The sequence below is a fragment of the Prunus mume genome, linkage group LG8 (assembly GCF_029339155.1).
Source record: "Prunus mume cultivar Tortuosa linkage group LG8, ASM2933915v1, whole genome shotgun sequence".
Lineage (NCBI taxonomy): Eukaryota > Viridiplantae > Streptophyta > Magnoliopsida > Rosales > Rosaceae > Prunus > Prunus mume.
The window spans coordinates 10,796,239-10,812,858 of record NC_142705.1 but is presented as its reverse complement, the minus strand read 5'-3'; the positions used below and the strand labels follow the sequence as shown (position 1 = coordinate 10,812,858).

Sequence of the window (16,620 nt, the reverse complement as noted above, 5' to 3'; positions counted from 1 at the left end):
CATATTTTAAGTCCAAAGCCACAAAACCCGGTTTGGCATGCCCAATTTTAAAAACTCAATCCCAAGAAAACCTCAAAACAAAAAAAGTGAGATTTTATACTCTCTCTCCCTTTTTCTTTTGTTAATTTCAATTGGGAATTTAGGGCTTCTAATTTTCTGATTTTAATTTCAATTTTTTTAGATCTTAAAAATAGTTTGAAGTTCAATACCAAACAAGTTTTTACATTTTAAAATCACTATTTGAAAATTCATGCTTTTTTAAATTAACCATAATTTTTTTTAAGTAGGATACCAAATAAGGCCTTAGTTAGTACTTCATCTCACCCTCTTAAAGTTGAATCAGTTTCATTCAATCATGGTGGAGGCAAACCAAACTAAACTGATTGAATCAGTTGAAATTTCAACTTTTGGCTAAATGGGTTGATATGAGGCTTGCTTTAAACTCATTCAACTCATTCAATCATTCAATCATTCAATCATTCAATCAAAGATTAATTTGAAAATTCAGAAAAGTATCAAGAGTCGGCAACATCTTCATTAAAATGGTATGAAATAAGCCATAATTGACATCCTTAAATTGCGGCATAAAAGGAAGAAGAAAATTAGTAACTCTGGAGAAAATAAAAGAAAATATGATGTGGAATATGCATGCTGACATGGACATAGACTCAAAGGAGTTGAATGGGACCTTGAATTGGGCCTGAAATGGTAGAAAACTCAACCCACTAACTCTATTCAAAAAAACTCAGAGTCCATTTTCAAAAATAAAAGAACATTCCAAATACCTATAAATTACAACACTGTCACCAACTTTTCACAAGAAAAACCCACAGTGAAGCCCAACCCGCGTTTTATTAAATAAACCCAATTAAGACAGTTGATGGGGTTCTTCATTTAAATTTAACCTAGCGGCTTAAGCTATTAGGTGTAGGCTCTTTCCAGAGGTGCAATCTTCTAGCTCTTCTTGTTTGACCCGAAACCGATTGAAAACTTGAAGAAGTATCTTGGCATGCCACTAATTCAGGAAAGAATTTCTCAGAAAACATATGCGGAACCTCTTGGTTATGTTAAATGGAGTACCATCTAAGGAAACATAACTCTTTAGTACATGGCCGAGATAGAGGCTCTTCAAAAGATTCTCAAGGATTTAAAGACAAGAAGGAGTATGTCATATTATTTTGATTCTTTTGTCCAACGATACTTCAATAGTGAATGAAGGAAAGAGAGACAAGCAAAGTGTAACAACATCAAAAAAATTGTCACAAAAATCTAAATTCTTGATCAATGGAGAAACCATATCCCCTTTTTTGTTCAATAAGATACCAAAGTGTTTCTCTTTTATTTGTTGATTCCTCTCAATGAAATTTGCCATGTTGCACTAAGTTACTTATGGATGTATGCATGCAATCCGGGAACACTTTGGGGTGAACACCCATCCAAACAAGTAGGTCGGTATTTTTCTTGCTTTTCCCGCTCAAAGGGTTGAAGGGATTAGAAAAAACCCTAAATGAGGTTAGTTCAAAGCTCTAAGAGGGAAAAAAACCTCCATATCTTACAACCGCTTTACTCTTTGGCTAAATGGCACAAGTACAAAAAGGAAATTTCATGAAGAAAAAAATTTAATAAATGCATGATAGGTGGATGATTTTGGGTTTTTTCTTCTTCTTTCCAAATTGGATTCATTAGGGTATCTTTAAAATATTTATGATATAACTGGGCATAGTCCGATCTCCTGACCACAGAGTCCAAGAGATTGTGTTCACCCATCGTTAGATATTAATTCAATAGTTCAAAAAAGTTGCTTAAAAGGAATGCAAGAGCAAGTGAACCATTGAATTTATATCAAACGATGAGTGACCACAAATCTCTTGAATCCTTGTAGTCCAAGAGATTGGGAATATATATACTAGCCTCTTCTGCGAGAGGCTTTTTTAAAATTAAAATTTATTTTAGAATTAAAAAAGATAATGGATAGTTGTGTTCCATAAAAATATGATCCATTATCTGATTTTTTTTTTAATTTTAATTTTATAAATATAAAAAAGTGTGAATTTACCATATTATCCTCATTTAATTAATAATTTCAATTTTTAATATTTGCATTAACCAAGGGCATTTTTTGATATTTTGAATGTTTCACCATTCTCCGTCTTTTGCTTATATATATATATATATATATATATAATAAAGCTTCCATTGAGGGATCTCTCAAATTAGTTTATTTAAAAAACACCATTGTAGGGCCCACTCTGCATTGTATTTCACTAATCCATACCTCTATGTTTTAGATAATCATTCAAATATCATCTCTACAAAAAATCAATTGAATCATATATTGTTTGACCACTCAATTGTGTTATTGAAATTTTAGTTTTTTCTTGACGCACCATGTTCTTTGATTTTGTAAGATATATTTGGATGTTGAAACGGTTTCTAATTTGTCTAATTTTTTTTGTAAGGATGATATATGAATGTAGACTTAAAAAAATAGATGATTTGGATCGTTGGAAAAAAAATCGTAGGATATCTTAAAGAGTGTCCCTTAATAGAAGAGGACTGTATATATATATATATATATCCCAATTTTTAATCTTACACAAGGATTCTCTCTAAACTTTTGAATGTAAGATTTTTTTTAAATAGACTACTAATTTCATTAATAAATGGGCATTACAAGATCAAAGCCCCACAAAGGGCTCTTGCAAACAATAACCACAACTATTGCAAGACAATGAGCAAAAATAATTTTACATCTTGAAGACTCAGCTCATCAGGAACTGAAAACATAAGAAGATTCATAAAGCCATTGCATCCGGTACAGTAATAAAATCATATGAGACATGATAACTCTAGCAATTTTGGAGTTGGGGATAGAAAACATCTAGAAGTGAAAAGGCAAATTCCGCTCAACTTTCACCAGGATACATCGTCACAACGTCTCCCAAACACCCTTAAACCCAAAGCACCATATGATAGTAGATCCACAATATCAACAGTTCCACCCCTCAATACGGAGATTTGATGGACATCCACCTCATCAACCTCAAACCTGCAAGGACACCACAACAGGAGCAAAAAAGATAAACATACACAAATCTACAAAATCCAACCCAAAGGTTGGTAGGATGACCCTAGAACAACTAGGGGAAACAAACCTTGCAAAACACAAGGGAATTCGTTGATTGCTCCATACGTGGAAAAACTCATGTTCGTTGTAAGAAGATCACTGAAGAAAGGGTTGCAAAAGCCTAGCACGAAATCGGCTAGGAAGAAAAGCCCTCCACAAATACGGGGAGAGATAATAACATTATGGTTTCATTTAGGTGAGAATGGTAACAATCTTTGAAACTTCTATTTGTTTTTTTTCTTCTTCTCACATTTCACAAAGATTACAAAACTTTGGCATAATTCAAACACTTATATAAATTGATGAGCATGTAACTGAGAATAATAATTTTTTCAATTGAAAATGAAAAATCATTGTAATTGTGAATGCATCATGCATGTATTATGTATTTATTGGTAAATTTATCGGTTTCTTTAAGGGGTTTAGGATTGAGAAAGATATGCTTCCAAACATGCTGTGCACGTTAAGGAAAGAAAAGAACGTGCCAAGCTTGTTAGGTACGTAGCATGAAATTCAAAGTGAAACCCAAATAAAGAAGATAACCAGCCCTATTGCCTCGATTGGACATTTTTTAATTTTAATTTTAATATGGAGCTAGAAAAGGTCAGTGGCCTGTAATTAATTAGCACGCAAATCCATTATTACCATATTAATATATATCCAAGAGAAAAGCCACTACTCCACAACTCTCTCTCTCCCCCTCCCTTTCTCTCTCTATCTCTCTAACCCCCTAGACTTGTTCAAATACAGAAGTTCTTTTTTTCCTTCTCCATTATCTTCTAATGGATCTCCAGCCCTCTCAACAATCTCAGAATCTCCAATTCCCCTTTTCCATTATAATCAGAACAGAACTTCGTTATGCGGTCTCTTTCTTCCTGCTTCTAGTCTCTTCCTTATTTATTCTTAGTCTTGTAACCCCATTTGACTCACAGTTTCTATCTGATCATTTGGGTTTCTTATCCCAAATCCTACCAACTAATCACAAGATATCTCCGGGGACTTGTGATTATTCCTATGGCAGATGGGTCCGCGACGAGAGCCATCCACTTCAATCCTACACCGAAAACTGCCCGTTCCTGGACCCTGGCTTCCGGTGCAGCCAAAGTGGTCGAAAAGACGAAGGTTATCGGAGATGGCGGTGGCAGCCGGCTGGCTGTGATGTTTTGAGGTGAGTTTGTCGTGGAGTTTTCAGAAGCATGTTTCATGCATAACGCTGAACAGTGCACGCATGTTTTGTCTTATATTAAGTCTAAGTGAGGCTGGTCTTGTTTGTTGCGTTTGGAGACTCGCATATTATAGCTACATTTTAGGTTAAACTCTCATAGAACCAGATAAACATTCGTGAACATTTTCGTATCCTTAGGCTCTTTCTGAGCCGGAGCCGGTTTCTATCTCACGTGGTAGAACACTAAACTCCCAACCAACAAACAAAAATTAGTCGTCTACTCCCCTTATTCTTCCGATCACAAAGGGGGCAAACACCCCTTTAAGATGAAGTAGGTACTTTTTTTAACTACATCAAAACTTTAAATTTAAAATCGATTACGGGCTTAAATATTATGGCCGAAGTAAAATAGGGCTTTCGCATGCATATTTTCCTAATTGATGAGTTTTGCTTCTTCCTCCTCATGATCTCAGATTTAATGCAAATGACTTCTTGGAAAGGAGCAGAAACGGACGGATAGTGTTTGCCGGCGACTCAATCGGAAGGAACCAGTGGGAATCTTTGTTATGCATGCTTGCAGAAGCAGTGTCCAACAAGTCTAGAATCTATGAAGTGAACGGGAACCCCATAACCAGACACAAGGGTTTTCTCTCCATGCGGTTCGAGGATTACAACCTCACAGTTGAATATTACAGGGCACCCTTCCTTGTGGTTGTAGGGCACCCACCCCAGAACTCACCGGACCAAGTCAAGACCACAATCAAGCTCGATCAATTCCACTGGTACTCCAAACATTGGGTTGGGGCCGATGTCCTAATTTTCAGTGCAGGGCACTGGTGGAACCAAGACAAAACAGTAAGGATGTATGACCCTCCCTTCACATATCTAATTTTCAATCTATGACCACACATTTACAAAAAGTTTCACCTAATCAATGATCCAAATTAACAGTTCCGAAACATAACAAGCCAAACTCTGCCAAAGTAAAAATCACTGGACTTAATTGTTATCCGGCCATCTTGTGTTTCAGGGGATGCTACTTTGAGGAAGGCGGGAAAGTGAACTTCACAATGGATGTGATGGAAGCATTTAGGAGGTCTTTACAAACCTGGAAGTCTTGGGTGTTAGAGAATATAGAACCTCTAAAGACTCATGTATTCTTTCGTAGCTACTCCCCGGTACATTACAGGCAAGTATAAACAGATATCTATATGACTATAACTTCGTAGTTAAAGTTGAGGACGAAAATTTTCCATTTACATTCTTCAACACTATGGATCCCAAAAGAATGAAATGCAGTCAGTGTAGTTTGGTGACTTTACAACTTTCTATTCCTTAACAGTTGCCACCATGCATGGCCTAAATCAAGGAATTGATAATTAATGAGTACGAGGTTTTAACATGTAAATTGCAGGAACGGGACATGGAACGAAGGGGGACTTTGCGATGCCTATTTGGAGCCAGAAACGGACTATAAAAATCTTGAAGCTGACCCAGCGAATAATCTATACATATCTGAATCAATCAAACAGATGGAATATGAAAACTGGAAGGTCCAGTTCTTAAACATCACATATCTAACAGAGTTCAGGAAGGATGGTCACCCTTCAAAGTATCGTGAGCCAGGGACTCCAGCCGATGCTCCACAAGATTGCAGCCACTGGTGCCTACCCGGAGTGCCTGACACATGGAATGCACTAATTTATGCTAATCTACTGGCAAAAGCATTCAGAACCAAGTGAGAGAAAAGACAGCATACCTCGGATTCGAAAATTTATTTTGAGTATGGACAACTGTACATAATCAGCATTGGCTTCTACTCAAGCTAGTTCCTCCATGCTTTCATTGGAACTGTCTTCACTGCTTTCCATTTCCTTCAGTTTCTCAACTTGCCTCAAGAGATCCAATCTTTCTGGTCCATAGGTCGATGGTATCTGTCAAAGAAACATATCAATGGACCCTAAAAAACATAAGTTTTGATGTCATGAAGAGTAGGAACTGAAACTCTAGAAATCAAAATTCACGCACCAGAGCTGGTACATATCTCTGAATAGCAGCCAACATAGCGGCATGCCCAACAGCAGTGACCTGTGAGACACAAGTTATCTCTATGTTAAATTCAAATAGGTCAAGAGCCAAGAGGTGCATCTAGTCTGGTCATGTGTAAGCATAAACTAGCACAGGTTTTGCAAAAATGTTAAGAGAAACAGATGAATGATCAATTCGTCATATATTTCAGGCTTTCATTTCCCTTTTTTGGCCTTATGATTGAAGATAATTTAACCCAACCCTGAACCCCATTCCATATTTATGTGAACAGCATATCCAAAAGAGACCAAGTCATATGTCCATAAACCTCCCCCAATGACAAATCCGAAGTCGCACATCAGTGCACTATACACAAACAGCATATCCAAAATGCACCTAAATTCCATAAACCTCCCCAATAGCATAAAGTCTAAATCATACGTGGCGATACTCAAACTTCAACTAAAGGGGAAACAAATGCCCTGATTTGAGACAAGACAGAGATACGATAAACCACATCATCCAGATGAAGAACCAAGATGAGAGCTATACCATTTATATGTTTTTTTGGCCGAAATCATTCCTATGTTCATATAAGTATAAGAAAGATATCAGGAAGAAATCTTACAGGAAGAAGCATTAAGACACCAATAGGAACAACTGATGCTAAGTCGGTCAGAGTTCTTCGCAAAATTTTCTTTTCTTTTTCTGTCAGTTCATCTCCAATCAAGACCCTTCTAAGCAACCCCGTAGCAGCAGCAGTGTCAATAGCTAGCAATTGAGTTCCTTGCCACACATCCTGCTCATCATTTTTTTAGAAGAAACAAAAAATTAAATTTTATTAATGAAAAGGAAATTACAAGCTGTGAATAAGCAGCACACAGCAACAGAGATGAAACTAATACAACTATTATTTTCCTGCGCATCAAAGTACAAATTATAATCGAGACGTCAACAGATCTTTAATATATATCCTAAATCTTAATTGGCTTGGTGGTAATTAAATGGACGGGATTAAAGGAGGCTTGGTCCTCATTAATTTTCCCATCAAAGTATCAAAAGAAAATTAGACTAAAACCAACATTAAACCTTATCCAATTAGAACATCACACATGTTTTGAGATCACAAGTTCAGCATATAGTCTGCACGTATACTTCTATTTCAACATGCCTAGTCTGATTAAATTTATCTACAAGGATTCAAGCAGAGTTAATAAATTTAAGGTGATGGGAATATTCACTTGATTTCTAAATATAAAAATTCCTTTTTCCTTTTTCTCAAATTTCTTGGCCCAAGTGTAAGCCAACAGTGTCTTACTAGTTGACAAAGATCATCATTTACCAACTGAAGCCAAAAAAAATTCATACCGTGCTAGCTTCTTTTAGCTTGTCAAACGATTTTTCAATGATATTCCCTTTCTTCTGAACTTGGACTAGTTGAGCAGCTCCAATGTCATCCTCATATGTAGAACTATCATCAGCAGGCTTAATATCCTGTTTAAAAAAGAAAAAAAATTTCTACAACATAAGCATATCATAAGAGTTTGAATAACAGTTTTTGCAAATTGGAATTCATTGCCCATCAAATTTCTTATTTGTCCAAGGAATATGGTATCCAGTTGCACACAATTTAAATACCTCCTCATTTTCTGATTGATCAGCACTCCTTTGCACCGCTTTTCAAGTTCTATCAGCTCATTCCTTAAAAGTTCAAAACGCTGGATTTTAGTTGATTCTGGGTCGTCAAAATCAATATTTGAAGCAGTCTGCTCAACAAATTCATTATCCTGTATGCAAGAAAGGAACATTAATCATGTAAATTTTGTTTGAGAAATTGCACATTTCCAATAACAAAATAGATATAAGCTCCTGAATTGAGTGACACAATGGCAACAAGGAATAATCTCATAATCAGAGAATCAAGAGCATACTTAATAATGATTCTCCACACTTGAAAGTAAAGTACATGCTCTTATGATATTTTTTGCATGCCATGTTGCTTAGCTGAGAACAGAGAGTGAAAGAGATAGCTACTCCATCTCCATTCAGCACCACATAAGGGGCAACAAGGTGGACTAGCAACCCCACTTAGTCAATAACTAATCGCCTAACTTTTCAAATCTGTATTTAAAAGGACAACAAAAGGAGGAACAAAAAAATATAATAGAGGGCTAATAAAGCAGCTGCAGGGGATAAACAAACATACATGTTAATATGCACAAACATATTATCATGTGAATGCAAACAAATACTATTACAGTGGCAACTTCAACCTCGTTACTCTAGTGATAAACGACCTTGTCCTAACCAGAAAATAAATATCAAAGTAGCAACATTGTTGTTAATTTTGGTCAAAACAGTAAATTTGGGCCAGCATTATATGCAACCTTTTTCAGATACAAGAATTCCAATTAAAAGCTAACACATTTGGCAATTAAACAGCATGATAGTGAATAAGCAAATGCATAAGCAATTAATGAATAGATCATTGTGAAAATGGGGCATACAGGTTCTTCCACGATCAACTCAGGATTGGACTTTCTGGTTGGAGGGCGCATAAAGGAGCTCCACAATCCACGAGAGTTACTGGAAGCTCTAAAAATAAATTTTTGAAATAAGATTTGCTTATCATTGAAATGTATTAAACCCAAAAAATATATATATATATATATATATATATATATATATATATAGTAGGTCATCATGGAGTAATAAAAACTTAAGTTAAAGGAATGGTCAAGCAGATGTACAATAGCTAAAGTGTCACACACACCTGTTGCCCCCATCAATCATCATGTTACCATTCTTTCTGTTTTTCCCTTTAAGGAACTGTTGCTGCTTGTTAATAGAAGACCGGGAGCGATTACCTTCCTGGATGACAAGCACATAGGTACAACTAAGACAAATGAGAATTCACAAAATTCTACGAGGACAAAAATTCACATAACAAACGTATAAGTGCAAACCTAAGAAACGGAGGTTGGCATCAGATAGACTTTTTACAAATACAATGCATTAGTTGGTAAAAAAGAAACTTAAGAGATAAAGTAGGTAAATTTGGGAAGGAAGCCAAACAACATAATCTAAAAATGCAGGCAAAAGCACCATCAGACTTGGCGGTTTTCATCCTCTAATTTTCTATCTAATACATGTAATTATCTATAACTATAGGACACTTTGTAGGTAATTAACCTACATCATTTCTCGCAACATCAAGAAATGAAGACATCCACCTGTTAGTTGTAACAAAACATGAAATAAACACAGAAAAGCTGAATAAATAGAAAGAACAAAAAACTGCGAAGTTCACCAACTTTCTATTAATAAATTAGTTGGATGGTGCACATACATCAGCTGTTGGTGGTCAAAACACACAATTGTCAGCAAGATATTACAATAAAATGAAGAAATACCTCCTTAAGGGAAGCTGCTTTGGTTCTAAAGGACGCCTCCAAAAATTCAGCCTCTTTCTTGAGCTTCCTTATCTTCTCAAGGTCAGAACAAGCAGCTTTTATATGCTCTTTTCCTGAGTTAGAACTTGACACATGCAAATCCTGAAGCAACTTTTCTAGTCTTATCACCGCTTCTTCAACACTCTCCAAGGCCTGACACCAAAGGCCATTTCCACTATATGATCAGAAGCATTCAACAAGTTCCAAATCAAAAGAATAAGCTTGACTACTAAGCCACAAAAGAACCTTTTTATAGTTTTCACCAGTAAGACCACAAATGAAATCAGAAACTTGTCATGTAGCTTAGCAGTTAAAGTGGGCCACTGCAATGACAAGGCTCAGAACTACCATCTATAATAATTTTACCATCGTGCAAATTTATTTGACACCAGAACTACATAAGTCTAATTAATAATATCAATAAATCAACACAAAAAAATAATATGCAAATGCACAAATATGCATAAGATCAAAGGCGCTGTGTGGGCCACTGCAATGACAAGGCTCAGAACTACCATCTATTATAATTTTACCATTGTGCAAACTTATTTGACACCAGAACTACATAAGTCTAATTAATAATATCAATAAATCAACACAAAAAAATAATATGCAAATGCACAAATATACATAAAGATCAAAGGCGCTGTGTATTACTTCAAAGTACTAAAAAATCTAGATGTCCCTATCAGTTCAGCATGGTGGTAAATCCACCCACATCCAAGAGCTTGTCTGGGTTCAAGCCCCAGAAGTATCCCTTATATTGTCCCCAAAAAAAAGTATTAAAAATAATATCTACAACACATAAACAGGAATTATAGAGCCCTTGTGACCATTAATGCATGGATAACCCAAAAATATATATGGAACAATACTGGCTTAAAATTTAACTAAAGAAGCATTAACTTAGTGCACTCATAATGAACATAACATAAAAGTGAATAAGCCAACCTTGTCAAAAGAATCCAATTCTTTCTCAGTTGGTGGACGAGTTCCAGATCTAGTCCTCTCAACAGTGTTATCGGAATAGCTTTTCATCTTTTCATTCCTGCATCACATTTAAAAGGAGTAATCTCCAACTATTAAGTAATCAAAGTGAATCTTACGGTCAGAGAAAAAAAACACATAACTGACACAGCTCTTGGTAGGGGAGGGGGGATCCTTTGGTCGTAATAATTTTATTATAATACTAGAAATTATAAACGGAAACAATTGAGAGAGATACTTCTAAATATACAGTAAAATATAGCAGAGGAGAGAGAGAGAGAGAGACATTCACTTACTTCAATAAACCCCGTTCTTCCATACACTCCACTAATTTGTTGTGCCTAAACATTGAAGACAGGAAAAACTTCGTAAATTTTTTTTAAAATGAAGCTCTTTATGGTTCAATCATTATGCACCAAAAGTTCACATACCCTCTAGACAAGAATCTCGCTGCCTTAACATTAGAAGGGCTCTCCAGCCATTTACTGTATTTGATAAAACTCTGCATCCAATGAAGACATACTTCTAGGACTTGGGGGATTGCTTCTGCATTGGGAGGTCCTTCCCATTTACTTTTATGCCCGTGAGACTGTTTAGGGGTGCCTAAATTGCCAGGATAAAATGAAAGCCAGTCCAGCTCTTCACAGACTACCTGGGGAATTTATGTATCATTAGATATCATATTTGAATTACAAAACATTATCCACAAGACAGTAAAGACAACACATGCTGACCTCTACATACAATTGATAGGAACTTATTGATGAAAGCTGAGGATAGTATAAGATGCTGCCCCCAATCAGGAACCTGCACATATTGAAATTACTAAATCCACAACCAAACCATAAAAATTAATTTCACACTTAAGAATTATCTGTCAAAAGAATTCAGGTATACCTAACAAAGCCTCCAAGTGGTTCATCTAAAACATCAAATCCATTTGCTGATAGAAAGGATTGAGAGCTTCTACCCAAGGCAATAAAGAATCCAAATATAGCCAGATCCCTCTCCAATACCTATACTAATTCAGTATTAGCTTCCCATAACAGCATCAACATAGTACAGAACTGCAACCACATATACAGAAAGGCTTGAAAGCCCCAACTTATACAAGTAACCATCTATTATAGGTATCTTAACGATAGGGAATTTGCCACTCACTTTTTTGAAAATGATTTAAGCAATTTTATTATCTGGTTATTTTATTAGTTTCTTCACATTTGAGCCACATCTTCAGAAACTCCCTATTATTTTTACTGGCCAACCTTAACGTCCCTTAAAGGAACTCCTGAGAGGAGTATCAAGCATGCTCTATATATTCAGAAAGTTTGACCATTAAGTCAACCATTGTACATAAGAAGAAGATTCAAACAATTTCATTATCTGGTTCTTTCTTTAATTTCTTTACATTTGAGCCACATCTTTAATATACTCTCCTATTATATTGACTGGCTAACCTTACCTTAACGTCTCTAAAAGGAACTCTTGAGTGTAGTATGAAGCATGCTCTAAATATTCAAAAGGTTTGACCATTAAGCCAAATCCTGCACATAGCAAGATAATTCCGCTCAATACTAAAATATGAAAGAAATATACTAGCTACGGCTGCCCAGAACTCCCTATTCCTCTGTTACTATCCCAAACATATCCTCATCAGAAACAGTTCTGTCATACCAATGGCACATACTGGTGAGTAAAATGTTTTTATAATGCATTTCCAACACAACTAATATAATTTTTTGGGGATGATAGGCCTGACATTCATGACTCACACTAATGCATTACACTCCTCATTTGCTTAACCTGCACGTATGTTACCTACAAATTTATTTCAATTGTGAACTTTGCAACCAAGCCACCTATGGAAAGGTGACAGGCCTACAAGTTGTCCCTGAGGTTATCCATAAGAAGGCTTAAGCACTTACCTCAATACTTTCAGAGGTTGTAAGTCTTGACCATATTCTCTCTCTATCTATAGCTCGCTGTAACTGCATCTGTACAAGATCCACCCAGAAAACAACTTCTTCTGAACCTCGATCATTTTTCACTCTACATGCTGCAGCTCGAGGACCAAAATGAACAAGGAACTCTCTGCGCAGACCAATATCCTTTACAGAAAGATAAGCCTGGCGTATAGGAATAAAATCAACCAGCATGTCCATCAATCTGCCGGTTATATCAGAAATTGTTGAAAAGAATTGAGGGCAAGATACTTTTGCTTGCCCAAGCTTTGTAATTGCGGCATTGCATGTCAGTGCAAGCATGAGAAGAGATATGTCACTTGTGTTGCTAGACCCCAAGAGCATTCCCTTCCTAGACCTGGAAACAAATTGAATGCAGTATTAATTCCATGCCCTTCAAAGCCATCTAGAAAAATTATAACACACATTGAGCAATAGATGATAACATACAAGATAGTTGCAGCAGTAAAGCGAGAGTCCCCTTCAAAATAATTGACAAAGGATGTTACCACCAATGGAACTTGCTCAGAGAAAAACCACTCATAAGCTTCAGGTTGCTTGGCTGATAGTTGATCCCGGATTAAGCTCTCAAGGGAAGCAGATTGTCGTAATAAACTGCACCAATGCATTAATTAAATATATTGAAAATCCTAAACCAAATAAATCATATTAATTAATCAATAAACAACAGAAGTTGGTAGAAAGTACACATCAGCTACAATTGAAACCTTTGCATGAATAAAACAGAATAACTGAAATTTCAAAGTCCTCTGTACAGTATGCCTGGCAAATAAAGCAGAGCACACATTTTCCACTGTCAAGTTAACACAGTAATCAATTTAATTTTCAATTAAAAATTATAGTTTGTTCCATTTACACAAACAGTCAATGCCATTAGAAAATAAGGTTGCTGGTGCTGATATTAAAAACTTTATGGTTGCTTTATTTCAACTGTCTCTACAAGAGATCAAATTATGTAAATGTTATCAAAGTGAGGAAAAGATGACAGGTCCTTAATTCAATACACAGGTAGAGACTCATAGTTATAGCCCAAATTTAAAACATACATCCTTATTAGAGGTATTGGTAACAAAGGAAATCACAGTTTAGATAGACTAGCTAAGAAACTGATATGACAAGCTTCTAGGTAGTCTAATTCCACACAAGAAGTCATAATTTTTGGAATACAAGTGATGCAATACCTCCTTTGGACAAAAACATTTATGTCTCTGTCTCTACCATCCCCTCGGGATGCAATCTCGCTTGCAGCTTGCAATAAGGAATACACTGAGGCCTGAGAAATTATTTGTCTTCAGATAGGCTCAGTGACGGTATAAAATACATTATGTATAAATGTATACATCCACACATATATTATTAATATACTTATAAATTGAGAACTAATCAATCAGTACCTAGAACAATAACTAGCTCAAAAGGTTCACAAGTCAATACCCATTAAATAAGTCCTATGTAATAGATTTACAAGAAGCTTAAACCAGTTACAAATATGATATAATGCAAGGAGATTTCATGATATATATACAATAATTTTGTGGATAAACTAACAACATGACTTTAGAAACACAAATTACTAATTCAACAAGAGAAGTATGAAAGTCATACTATGCAAGACACATCCTGGAACTGAAGAACAAGTTCACTAACTCTATGAGGATGGAATAAACAGAGTAGGAGGAACATTGAGTTTACTCATGCAAAATCTCCCCTACTAAAACTAAAGATTAGAGTGGTAGTGGTTTTCTTGCAACAATAAATATCCACAAATACAATTGTAGAAGAGTGCTTTCCTTTCCCAAAAATGATAGCAGCATGCAGTGAATCATAAGATGGTGCATACATGTTGAGGCCTATACAGAGACATTAGGGAAGTTCATGACATCACCTGATAACACAGTGCTTTGACCCAGGCATTTTTATCTACACTAAGCCATGCAGTTGAAAACCAAGACAACTTTGAGAATGAACCCTGTTCCTTAATTGCTAACTCAAAAACCCTGGCTGCTTCATGTAAAAATTGGACCAGTCCATCGCTAGAATCTTCACCATTAAGTGATTGATTAAGTTTGACCTTTATGGCCTCAACATCCCTACTGGTACTTGCTTGAGGACTCCCGTTGACTGTGACACCATCATCAGCAGATGCAAGCGGAACTAGGTTACCCATCCTCCTTGCTTTTCGAAAGTTTAGATAGCATTTCCTATGTCCCACAGTTCGGAGATTAAGACTGTAACCATTACTGTGCTCTAACAAAGCAAGTCTTATAAAGCATCTCTTCCTTGAATAACCCCAGTTACTTAATAGATGGTCCAAATCAACCACCTTATTTCCAGAATAATATATTCTAGCTGGCGTCCGCGAATGCCATGGATTTGAAGAGCTGCAAGGAGCAAGTACAGGAATAAGCAACAAATACATTCAACACTGCATAACTCTAATGGGTCAAGCCATAGTATTAGCTGCTACATTTTTCAGGTTTTCTATTACTCGTCATACTTCAACACTTACACTTAAAAACCACAAAACTTGCCACATTATTTACTTCCACTCTCAAACACAATACAGTTACACATAATGCACAGTGATTGCACAAAAACAGGCACTTGAAACCTAAAATTTTAGGACTCCATCTGTTACAAGGAACACATTCCCAATTAGTTTTCGTAAAAGACCAAACGAACAAAATGAAAAACAAAATTCTACAAATTTTTACATTATCTACTGTTTGGTTTACAAGAAAATGAATACTAAACACGAACAATCAACTAAAATTGAATTAGATTGAATGAAAGCAAATCAACATTCAATGATTTGCCATAATCTTATCTTCTTCTTTGCTTTCACTTTTAGCTTATCAGTAGCCAAACATTGAAATACAGAAATTCATAATTAAACAAAGAAATTCCAACGAGTAATCGTATATCATATCCTCAAGAACCCTACCGCAGTTTATTATAAATTAAATTACCTACGGCAACAAGAAAAGAGTAAGCTGTGAAGAATTTAGGAAAAAAAGCGCCACAAAAAAAAAATGTGGAAGAGAATTTGAGCACCTTGGTGATAGAAAGCCGTTGTGGCACAATTTAGTGGCCATGTACAAGCTAGGAGATAAAACTGGTCGGAAAATCTGCTTGGTTGGCGAGAAAAGCAGAGGGAAAATGGAGCGAAAAGTAAAGAAATTTTTTGGGGAAGGCTTAGGCTTTAGGCTTGGTGTGTGGGCTGTCTGGGTTGTTTGTGTACAGAGAAAGCAAGAGTGACGTGACAAAATGGAATTATCCGCATACGTGGAGAAGGGTGTGATCACATAACAGATTGTTGGCTCTCGTAGTCTCCCTTTCGAAATCTACACTGTAGAACAAGTAGAAGAGTATCGTGGGGATGGATTGTGTGTGCTCAATCTTATAGTAAGCACCCTGGTGCAGCCATGCGTAGGGCCCAACAGGCCTGTATTGGCTCAGCTCATCCTTTGATCATTTTGGGCCTTGTCCCCATTTAGGCTGCAAATTTTTGTCCACGATTAAGTCGGTTGGTTAAGAGAGTGTAACGTATCTTCATACTGAATTCAAACTTAACTATTGTTTATATAAAGGAATAAATTGTTTATATTTATGTTTCTCTCGTCAATGAACTATACAGCATAAAGATCTGGCAAATGTGGCGACTAAATGTTCGCTTTAACTAGCTAGATTTTGCAATTTATTTCTTTATTGTAGAAAGTAGATAGGGTTCGTTTTCAGTTAGTACACAAAGCCAAGCTTTCTTCTAGGCTGACAACAGCTTTGACAAAAGAGAACAAAGTTGACAACAGCTTGTTCCATTGTCTTTGACCAAGTCAGGGACAAATTTAAGCTACTTGAAACTACACTAATTTACCAATT

General features: G+C 36.0%; 2 protein-coding genes across 2 annotated transcripts; one reads left to right on the top strand and one right to left on the bottom strand.

Moving 5' to 3' along the window:
- The first annotated feature begins 3,866 nt into the window (after nucleotides 1-3,866).
- Nucleotides 3,867-6,128, top strand: LOC103341875 (protein trichome birefringence-like 8). Its single transcript, XM_008245430.2, has 4 exons — nucleotides 3,867-4,295; nucleotides 4,766-5,155; nucleotides 5,323-5,481; nucleotides 5,707-6,128. Exons 1-4 carry the CDS (start codon nucleotides 3,910-3,912, stop codon nucleotides 6,032-6,034), a joined length of 1,263 nt encoding a protein of 420 aa, XP_008243652.2. The 5' UTR covers nucleotides 3,867-3,909; the 3' UTR covers nucleotides 6,035-6,128.
- On the bottom strand, nucleotides 5,519-16,109 carry LOC103341732 (uncharacterized). Its single transcript, XM_008245274.3, is given in 20 exon segments — nucleotides 5,519-5,972; nucleotides 6,052-6,226; nucleotides 6,321-6,380; nucleotides 6,949-7,119; nucleotides 7,689-7,814; nucleotides 7,959-7,993; nucleotides 7,996-8,107; nucleotides 8,828-8,915; nucleotides 9,094-9,191; nucleotides 9,734-9,925; nucleotides 10,724-10,820; nucleotides 11,056-11,100; nucleotides 11,191-11,411; nucleotides 11,494-11,566; nucleotides 11,657-11,775; nucleotides 12,685-13,078; nucleotides 13,171-13,335; nucleotides 13,923-14,014; nucleotides 14,627-15,122; nucleotides 15,796-16,109. Coding segments are annotated over 19 exon segments (2,739 nt in total). The 5' UTR covers nucleotides 15,837-16,109; the 3' UTR covers nucleotides 5,519-5,972; nucleotides 6,052-6,112.
- Between the last annotated feature and the right edge of the window lie 511 nt (nucleotides 16,110-16,620).